Source organism: Pollicipes pollicipes, unplaced genomic scaffold, assembly GCF_011947565.3.
Source record: "Pollicipes pollicipes isolate AB1234 unplaced genomic scaffold, Ppol_2.1 Scaffold_4219;HRSCAF=4965_pilon_pilon_pilon, whole genome shotgun sequence".
Classification (NCBI taxonomy): domain Eukaryota; kingdom Metazoa; phylum Arthropoda; class Thecostraca; order Pollicipedomorpha; family Pollicipedidae; genus Pollicipes; species Pollicipes pollicipes.
This window is the reverse complement of record NW_023596448.1, coordinates 8,241,139-8,251,130: the sequence shown is the minus strand read 5'-3', so window position 1 is coordinate 8,251,130 and position 9,992 is coordinate 8,241,139. Positions and strand designations below refer to the sequence as shown.

At 57.7% G+C, this 9,992-nt stretch overlaps 1 protein-coding gene across 1 annotated transcript in view; it reads left to right on the top strand.

Annotated features, from left to right (window-relative positions):
* The window catches only part of LOC119095755 (transducin-like enhancer protein 1), a 10,049-nt gene extending 6,086 nt beyond the window's left edge, over positions 1–3,963 (top strand). The window contains exons 2-4 of the mRNA XM_037218610.1: positions 1,714–1,963; positions 2,613–3,236; positions 3,715–3,963. Of these exons, the coding sequence (XP_037074505.1) occupies positions 1,714–1,963; positions 2,613–3,236; positions 3,715–3,822 (982 nt within the window). The 3' untranslated portion in view covers positions 3,823–3,963. The remainder of the gene's footprint in view (positions 1–1,713; positions 1,964–2,612; positions 3,237–3,714) is intronic.
* The last annotated feature ends 6,029 nt before the right edge of the window (positions 3,964–9,992 follow it).

Sequence of the window (9,992 nt, the reverse complement as noted above, 5' to 3'; positions counted from 1 at the left end):
TTTCAATAACAGAGTGGGAAATAATAAAACGGAAGAAGTGTGTCCCCTCCGAATCAAATAGGCCATGCCTGAGATTTTATGTAGGGGGGGGGGTGGGCGTTTCGCCATCAGCGACCTTTTTCAATCCTGTACTCCACCTCTTACCAAGACCCTGGCTGTGCCTCTGCTCCCACTGCGATCTCTGAAGCATTCTTCCACACCACCTCTTACCAAGACCCTGGGTGCCTCTGCTCCCCACTGCGAACTCTGAAGGCATTCCTCCACACCACCTCTTACCAAGACCCTGGCTGCGCCTCTGCTCCCCACTGCGAACTCTGAGGGCATTCCTCCACACCACCTCTTACCAAGACCCTGGCTGCGCCTCTGCTCCCCACTGCGATCTCTGAATGCACTCCTCCACATCTACGCAGATATTGCGTTTCCCGTGCTAAATTACAACGCTGCTGCTGATGGGCACCGCATATCGTTTCTTGCTTCATAACAAACGCGCAGGTGATCTCGGACAAATGCCAGATATATACATGTAAGCAGATACGGACGCCGGCTCAGCCTTGTAATCTTTTCATAGACTTGCTTCTCTCGGTCCCAAGATAGGTGTATAAGCTGGGGAGGGAAGGGGCAGATGATACCTTTTGATGTCATTGCTTATATTGTTGCAATCATTACTGACAACGCACCTCTAAAATACGTGCCTGACTAAGACTCGGTGTAGGAGCAGGGCGTATGCTTGATACATTATGAACTGTGAATATGAGGAACTGTGGACATTATCGACTGTAGACATTATGGACTGTGGGCAATGTGAACTGTGGGCATTATGAACATATATACAATATATATATATATATATATATATATATATATATATATATATATATTCTCCCATATCTATACCACCCTAGGTCGCACCATACACTTGGCACAGCTTTCATGACTCAGACCTCTCCTATCATTGAGCGGTTACACGCCGACGCATGCCTGGCATGTCTCCACGCCACCATGCCCTTTTTGCACACCAGCTCCGCCCTGTACCGGCTGTCACGTGACCACCTCAGTGTAGCCGCGGACACGGCTGTCGGTTTCATGCAAAGTCGAGCTTATTCCTGTACAGCTGGCTTTCATCTGTCATATGCAGAGTCGACTTAATTTCAGTCGGTTTTGTTTCAGATCTTTTGTTCAGAGTTGGCCTCTTTCAGTCGGGTTTATTCAGAGTCGGGCTTTGGGAGGCCGTGGAAGATTCACTTTGGAACAATGGTGCTGAACCGTGTTTTAAATCGAAGGAAATGACGTGACGGCGCTTGGTGACGCCTCTCTCCCATAGGGCCGAAGTTTTTCACCCTGGCGGATGCAGGCAGAACTAATTAGTGGACATTATGAACTGTGAATATGAGGAACTGTGGACATTATCAACTGTAGACATTATGGACTGTGGGCATTATGAACTTCCCCCACACGCCTCTCCTTTCATCAGTCGCCAGGTCACTCCTCGTTTTACCTACTCCAAAGCTGCACGCACATAATTTCGCCTCTGCATTGCTGTTGCTGCTTGCATTTACATTTTTCGCCCCGCCCCCCTCCCTTCTGTCTCTCTATTTCTCTCTCATCTCCCCTCCCCTCTTCAATTTCAACTGTCTGCTTTCCGCCCATCGCAGCAGCAACACCCCTAATCAATCTCCAGAAGGCGTCTCGCTCACCCTCCGCCCACGTCCCCAGGGCCTACAGCTTCCACGTGTCGGCCGATGGCCAGATGATGCCAGTGCCGTTCCCCACGGACGCGCTGCTGGGACCGGGCATCCCGCGCCACGCGCGCCAGATCAACACCCTGAGCCACGGCGAGGTGGTATGCGCCGTCACCATCTCCAACCCCACCAAGTACGTCTACACGGGCGGCAAGGGCTGCGTCAAGGTGTGGGACATCAGCCAGCCGACGGCCAAGTCGCCCGTCTCGCAACTGGACTGCCTGGTGAGTGCCAGTCGTGCCTCCGATACAACGGCGGGCCCAGGACGGGACGGGAGGGTGGGGGGTGGTATACCACCTCCCCCCAGGTCAGTCTCTCCATCCCTGTCCCAAGTCAGTCTGGCCAAAAATGTACGGTTTCTGGGCTTGTTTCGACTAAGTATCTAAGCAAACTTACGACGGAAGTCTGTTTTTTAACATTCCATGTGGGAAAAGGAAGCCAAATCCGTTGAGTTTTGAAAGTCGTGACACTTTTTCAGACTTACCCCAGGCCGATGTTATCCTCTCCCCTCTCCCTCCCCAAGCGGCTTTCTGGCTTTGCCCTTTTGCTGACGGGCGGCGGGCTTGGAAATGTTAAATGCGATGACCGCCAGTAGAGGACAGAGTTGATGCTGATTGTCAGAAAGTCACCGGCAGATGTCGCTGCAGAGATCAATGAGTAGCCTGAACACCTTCTCAGAAGGACGATTCCATTATAAATGTATTTACGCGGGAGACAAACTGGTCTGAAATCCTAGAAAGTGATTCCAAGTAGTAAATATACCCTGCCTGCTTTTCATTATCGCTTCGACATATGCACTCGAACGACTGGCCTTGTCTGCCCTTGTCCAGAGGCGAGTGCGACACCCGCTGACAGAGCACCGTCCCGTTTCAGCAACGCGACAACTACATCCGCTCTGTGAAGCTGCTGCCGGATGGCCGAACCCTGATGGTGGGGGGCGAGGCGAGCACGCTGAGCATCTGGGACCTGGCCGGCCCCAGCCCGCGCATCAAGTGCGAGCTGCCGTCGTCAGCGCCGGCGTGCTACGCGCTGGCCATCTCGCCCGACTCGAAGGTGTGCTTCAGCTGCTGCAGCGACGGCAACATCGCCGTCTGGGACCTGCACAACCAGCAGCTGGTGCGCCAGTTCCAGGGCCACACGGACGGCGCGTCCTGCATCGACATCTCGTCCGACGGCAACAAGCTGTGGACGGGCGGCCTGGACAATACGGTGCGCTCGTGGGACCTGCGCGAGGGCCGCCAGCTGCAGCAGCATGACTTCAGCTCGCAGATCTTCTCGCTGGGCTTCTGCCCGACCGGCGAGTGGCTGGCCGTCGGCATGGAGAGCTCCAACGTGGAGGTGTTGCACGTGAACAAGCCCGACAAGTACCAGCTGCACCTGCACGAGAGCTGTGTGCTGTCACTGAAGTTCGCCCAGTGCGGCAAGTGGTTCGTCTCCACCGGCAAGGATAACCTGCTGAACGCCTGGAGGACGCCGTACGGGGCCTCGATATTTCAGGTATCTTGACAGGATCTAGCGGCGTCATGGACAGGCGTTGGCATTTATGACGTTCCGGCGCCGTGGATCGTTTTTTGTCGTCAGTTTGGGTCGTTATCTGTCAACAGTGGCTGGTCGAAGAGACGGCAATCATCCCACCTTAAGCCCGTTAACCTGCAGATTAGACTGGCATTTTAGGAAGATATGTGCTTCTTAAGTATTGTATACATATGTGACGAATGGGATAAGATCAACTTCCATCTAAATTAGCATGATTTCTGATCCTCCCTTGGATGCCATACAATCTGGTGACCGCACGCGTGAACTTTTCTCAATTTTTTCTCCCGTGGCGTGTACATAAAAGGCGGCTGGCATACCCAATGACGTTCGTTCTGAGCGGCCTCGCGTGACCAGAATGTTTCCGGATGGTGGCCGCCGCCCGCGGCCCCCATCCTGCAGTCTTAGACTGCACCTGCTCAGCCCGCTGCCCGTGTTGCAGTCGAAGGAGTCGTCGTCGGTGCTGAGCTGCGACATCTCGGCCGACGACAAGTACATCGTCACCGGCTCCGGCGACAAGAAGGCCACCGTCTACGAAGTGATATACTAGACCGGGTGGCGCGTACCTACTGTCGGTGCCGGCAGAGACATCTAGTGGCACCGCGACGAACCACACCAGTGATACCGCGCGAGAATATCTAGTCCGGACGTACAACTCTCACCTTGGATGGATTCTAATCAAAATGCGTCCTATTTTGTCGGTCAGAATGCGGCGTCGGTGGGTGCATGCCGAGAGGCGTGACTTTGGTGGGGTTTCTCGTTGTTATTTACCTCTTCTTGGATGTCAGTGTCCGTGTAACCATACAGTGTTTTCTGAGCGTTGCGTGTTGCCTGAGGCGCGCCGTCGGACGCCATGACAGTCTGCCATGGCGCGCCGCCGCGAGCCCAGCTAGCATACTGCGAGCGTGGACGGTGGCCGTTGTACAGGGAAATTTCAGTCCTTGACACATTTGAATGTGGTATATTGGACGTTGATACCACCGCACAGCACCCGGAGCGCCTGTGCGGTGTCTCTGTGTCCCGGCAGCCGGCTGGCGGGTGTGTGTGTGCGGTGTGCGGTGTGGCTGTCCCCCTAGCGTATCTCTGTGTACCCTCCCGGTCCTGCGTCACCTGCGCTTACTGCCGCCGCCAGTGCACCTCGCCGGCGTCGGCTTGTCGTGGTAGATGAGCAGGGACTAGTACAAAATACCGGCGCAGCGTCTCGGGGCCTGGCCCACCCTCTCGCTGTCCGCACCCCGGCGTGATCAGACGCGCCGCCACGGCCGTCGGTCGGGGCACGCGACCAGCGGCGTCAACACCCGATCACCACGCGCCAAGATCGATGGCCACCGCCTGCAGCCCCCTCCCCCCCCCCCCCCCCGCCGCCGCGGGCGCTCCGCGGGCGGCGGCACCGTATTATATATCCGGCCCCGCCCTCGCCCCTGACCCGCCCTGGCACACACTCGGCTGCAGAAGATTGTTGAGTTATTTTAGATGTGTCGCTCGGTGGTCGCCAGGCCCCCTGGCCCGTGCCAATATAATGGAGACACAGAGACGCGTTTTTGGCGTGGTGACGGCTGTCGCGCCCCCGTCTCCCGTCCGCGGCGAGACGCGACAAGACGAGGTCGGGCGGATGGCTGACGGGACCGCCGCGAAGTGGGCGTGGCCAGGCCGGGCCGCGGTATGGCCGACTCGACGCATCGGTGCGCGTCGCTGCCGCCGACAATTCGCCGCAGCATTCAGGCCGGCTCAGAGCTCGAGCTCGGCATTCGGCGGGCGTCCCCAGCGGGACGAGGATTCTGCTGAGGCGCCCCAGGCGGCATGCGACCGGCTCTACTTATCCCAGGCGGTTAATGGCGTTTGCCAGCCGCGGGCGGCCGTCGGCGGCGGGCTTCAAATGCCGCAGCGCTCGCGCTGTCTTCCAAGGAGCTCCTCCGTCACACGGATCTCATCAGTCGGGCTGGCAGTGGATTCGCCGCTCTTTCACGCTCTGGCGCCGCCGCCGGCTGTCGCCATCATTCAGCCGAATTACGGACTCGTCTTCTGTTCATGAAGCGAGACAACTCTGGCGCGGCCGAGTCACATCCGGGCGAGGTAATTATTTGACGCTCCGGGGAGCGAGTGGCTTGATGCATAATCAATACGGGCTCTGCCGTCTGCCCGTCTGCCGAGCTACGAGTGAGCATTTCGGCTACTGTCACCTTTAGTTCAGGCCGCCGCCGCCGTCCGACGAGTCCGATATTCTGCCCCACGTGTTGTCCAAGCCAAATGACCACCGCCGTCGGCGGCGACTCGAGCAAACTTTGAATTGTTAAAAGCATCCGTTTGATGACCCGCTCGCGCTTGTGGAGCACAGCAAACATCGACCGGCATTACTCGCCCGGTGGAACTGCCGGCCACTGGTGGCATCCCCGCGTTGGCGCCGACCAACCCTTTGTTCGCTGCGGGTGGATTTTGCCCAGAGAGCTGGGGACGCGATCAATACAGAGAACAGGCCGGGACGAACTGCCAGACGGAAGAACCATTGATTGGTTGCGTGCAACCATCTTTTTGGGGTGTTTTTGCGCAAAATGCCATTTATTTTGTTGACCGACACACCCCACGTGGATGCGTAAATGTTGTACCACCTCTGATTGGTCGTGATCCCCACGTGGAGAAAGCCCATTGGTTGGCCTGTACCACCAATTGTGAGGTAGGTTACTTTCTGCTCCTTCCCACGTGGGGTAGATGGGGCCATTCTGAGACGAATGAGGGAAGGAAAATTGGGAATCTGGCCGGGTGTATCTACGCAAAACTTCCAGATGGAGGAGGGATCGTGCGGCCGGGTCGGACCGTTCCGGGCGCAGATGCCGGCGTCACAGGCCGCCCCGGGCGAGCCGCATGGCCGCACAACGGCGCGGGAACCGGTAACGTTTTGAACCGCCGATGCGTTACCTCGCCGGGGGGCTGCGGCGCCGGCGGCATGGGTACGGCGGACAGACTGCTCTGCGTCGGCCGGTTTTTACACCTGGATCATCTCGGCGGTCGTAAAAAGCCGCCGGCGCGGGCGCGACGCTCGCGCTGCGTGGAAGGATCGACCGTCCGCGGTCGGCCGCCGCCGGCGACCGTGATAGGGGTAACGGCGTCATTCGGTGCCGCCGGCCGCCGTGGAGGCGATCCTGGCGCGCCGCCGGGGTGAAAGGAGACGAGGTGTGGCGCGCCGCGCCGCCAGCTGGCGGCGGACGCGTCGCGGTGCGCGCGGTGGGCACCCGGCCCGCCAGGCCCGGCATGAATCACGGGTGGGGACGGACTTTGTTGGAGGGATCGACTGACCTTCCTCTCCCCCTCCATCCACAGGCGCCGCGCGGCGGGGACTCGACGCTCGGTACCAGTCATTCAATAGATACAGCTGCCATCAAAATACATTGCTAATTGGACTTTAGAGTCGGGCCCAACGTGTATGCCATAATAACATTAACCTCTCAGCGCCGACTGGCGCGCTATTTCTTCTGTTCAGATACGGCGGGACCAACGGAGCGGAACAAAAACGCTGGCTGCTGACTGGTCGGCCGCCCACCAATGAGAAGCGGGCACCGCAGCCCACGTGGGCGCGAGCCACACACCGGCCCGCACACGAAATGATTCGGAATGAAACTGAAGACCCGGGGAGGACATGATTTATAATAGGGTCAGCTGGGACCGGAGAGGGGACGGAACCGTGGTGACCGGCGCTGGCCCCCCGCGCGAGGGGACCCGTTTCCGCCCGACGCGTACCAGGCGCGCCGCGCCGATGCCGGTGGACGACGCCTCCGTCTGAACCGCCGCGCTGCTGAACCACAGGTCGATGGCGGTGGCCGGCGGCCGCGGCGGCGCGCGATGCGGGCCGATGCTCAGAAGCAGGCCGCCGCCGGTAATTGTTGTCATCGTTGAGTGGGATTTTTGACGGCGGCCGCCGGCGCGCCGCCGGTGTGCCGCAGAGGCGATCTTTGTGCTCGGCGCGGAACCAGTCATCATCGTAACCGCCGGCTGTCGGTGCTCGCTCCCACGCACAATAGGCCGAATAATGGACTTTTTACTCGTCCACGGTGCCGTAATTTTCGAATCACTCGGGGCGTGTAATCACAATCGAGCGTGACCGCCGGCGCGGCGCACTCTCCGAGCAGCCGGGGGCCGCTTTTTGTCCGGCAGCCAGCGGTCTCAGCGATTTGTTTTTGCCGCCGAAGCCCGCGGGCGGCCGCCGACGCACCGTTTGTTTTCGTTAGCGAGCGGGCACCTCCGCCGAGGAGATTTACGTTGCAGGGGAGCGCGGCGCGACATAATGATCCCGTCATTGGCGAGTTAGCCGGGGATTTTTGTCGGGGTCGCCCTCAAAGCGAGCTGTCTGAGTGCATGGTTTATTCAGTGAGGGGAGCCCCGATAAAAAGCGAGGGTGCTGCTGACGCAGAAAAATCGCAACGCCTCCAACTGCCGGCCGCCGAAGACGCCCAGCTTTCTTTGAACGCCCACCGACGCCCCCCGAGACGGAACTGGAAAGCCGGGCCTGTTTGCTGTACAAGCGCGAGGAAACGTTAGAGTCCACAGCTGCGCGCGGCCCGTGTTGACATTGAGTGCTTCAAACGGAGAGGCACCTGAGAAGTGAAGCGGACTGATGGCCGGGTCAGGCGGCGCCAGCTCGAGACGCTGATCGCTCGAGGGATGCCATGACGCGGGAGAGGGGGGAGGGGCGACGCATTGGAGCTGATGGCGACGATAAGCTCGGGAGGCCGCGAAGGTGGCGCGCGCACACACACGTTGAGCATACAGACATGATGGCTCGACGGTTGGGCCTTAGTTCTGCTGTGGCGGCGCACAGTGGGAGTAGATAGCCTGCCAGCCTGCTCCGTTCATCCCACGATATGGCCTGCGAGTCACAGCCCCATCAAACGTCCTCCATTCTCCTACCAGGGTGTATCCTTCATTCTCATCAGGATACCTTTCTTTGCTACCGCCTGACACGTGTATAGTCACATTTCTAAGAATCGGGGCGAGATGGAGGGGTGGTGGTGGGGGGGTGGGGGGTGGGGCATCGAGAACAAACTGGCATCTGGCAGGGGACAACCTGGATTGATAACGTGACCTTGTAGTGGGCTACCGTGAAAAACGTTGCATTGTACCGACCAAAATTGAGGGGCAAAATTCCCTGCCTTAGCAAAAATTGGGAGAAAGTCCCCCTTTGTCCCCTGGTGGGTGCACCATGTTGCCTGGTATGCGAGCCCGCTGACCGCCCGTCTGTGGACGTTACGTATATGGGAATAATTGCACCGACACTTCTAGAGCATAGAAGCATCAGTGCAGCTATGCCGACTTCGTCATAAAACGCAAAGCCATTGTTTAAGACCATTGTAAAGGTTAACAATAATGATTGATACAAAAAAAGTGTGATCGAGGCCGCAGCAGGGAGGGAATTTTTCTAAACGATTCCCATGATGCCAATTTTAGAGTAAATAGTTACGCATGAAGCGAAGAGTACCGCCACTCAGGGCGTCGGTGACGCAGTGGTTAAATTATGCGTTTGGAGAACCTGAGGTACGCGGTTCGATTCCTGCGGCGACTGTCCTTCAGTAGGCGAGAGGCAGGGAGTGCCGTATGGCCTCAGCTGCTGAGTGCCTCGTAAAGCCACATTGACGCACAAGGACCCCCGTTCGAAGCATGGTTTGCTTAGGCCCACGCCATGTTTGTAGAAGGTAATATCCTTAATGAACGGCTTTAGCTGGTCACTATCCTCATTAGTCTTCTGTAGCTGGGTCCTGAAACTCAGTGACATAAAAGCAAGGGAGCTCACTCAGCTCACAAACAGAACAGACCAAGATTGCGGCCATTGCTTGATGCCTAGAATGGCTGCAATCTCCGGAGAAACCCTATTCGCAATGACAAATTGTCCCCTAAAGAAATCAAATGCGTTTTCCATGCGAGCAGGGCCAAAGAGCCATCCCATTCAAACCATTTATAAGGATATCTGGCGTACCAATAAGAGTCGGCCCTGCGTCTTGGAACGCTCCTGCACCAGAGCATATCTCAGCCTTTTTGAGACCCCGGGAACCCTCAATTCACCAGCGGAGCAGCCACCGAGCCGGGCGGGCGAGACCTGAGAACCGAGCCGAGCAGGCGAGACCTGAGAACCGAGCCGGGCAGGCGAGACCTGAGAACCGAGCCGGGCAGGCGAGACCTGAGAACCGAGCCGGGCAGGCGAGACCTGAGAACCGAGCCGGGTAGGCGAGACCTGAGAACCGAGCCGGGTAGGCGAGGTCTGAGAGCTAAGCCGGGTGGGCGAAACCTGAGAATCAAGCCATTGATCTATTCTGCGATCCGCCGGGCAGCCGTCGGTGATAATTAGAGCATAATCGACATGCGATCATTAGTGTCATGGCCAAGTCAAGTGGTTGCCATTACAGCACTCCGAGAAATGACATCCTGGTAACAGGCGGCCTCAGCAAGCGTGCTGCTCTGGAAACCTGAATGGTGCACGACGGCAGTTCATATGAGGAACCTGCTGGAAGAAAAGTGTGACATCTTCGGTCGCCATTTAAGCGTACTTGTCACGTTCTTATCTTGATTAGGGTCTGAGATCGGGCTTGCAGGGCTATGCTACTGGAGGTCGTTCTCCAGAGCTCCGTTTCGTCATTTAAAAAGGTTCCTGTCGCCAAATTGTCTCCTCCAGTCTTTTCACAACGGTCAAGAATTTGTCTACCAATAGTTACTTTGCTTTTATCCGCGTGCGACGGA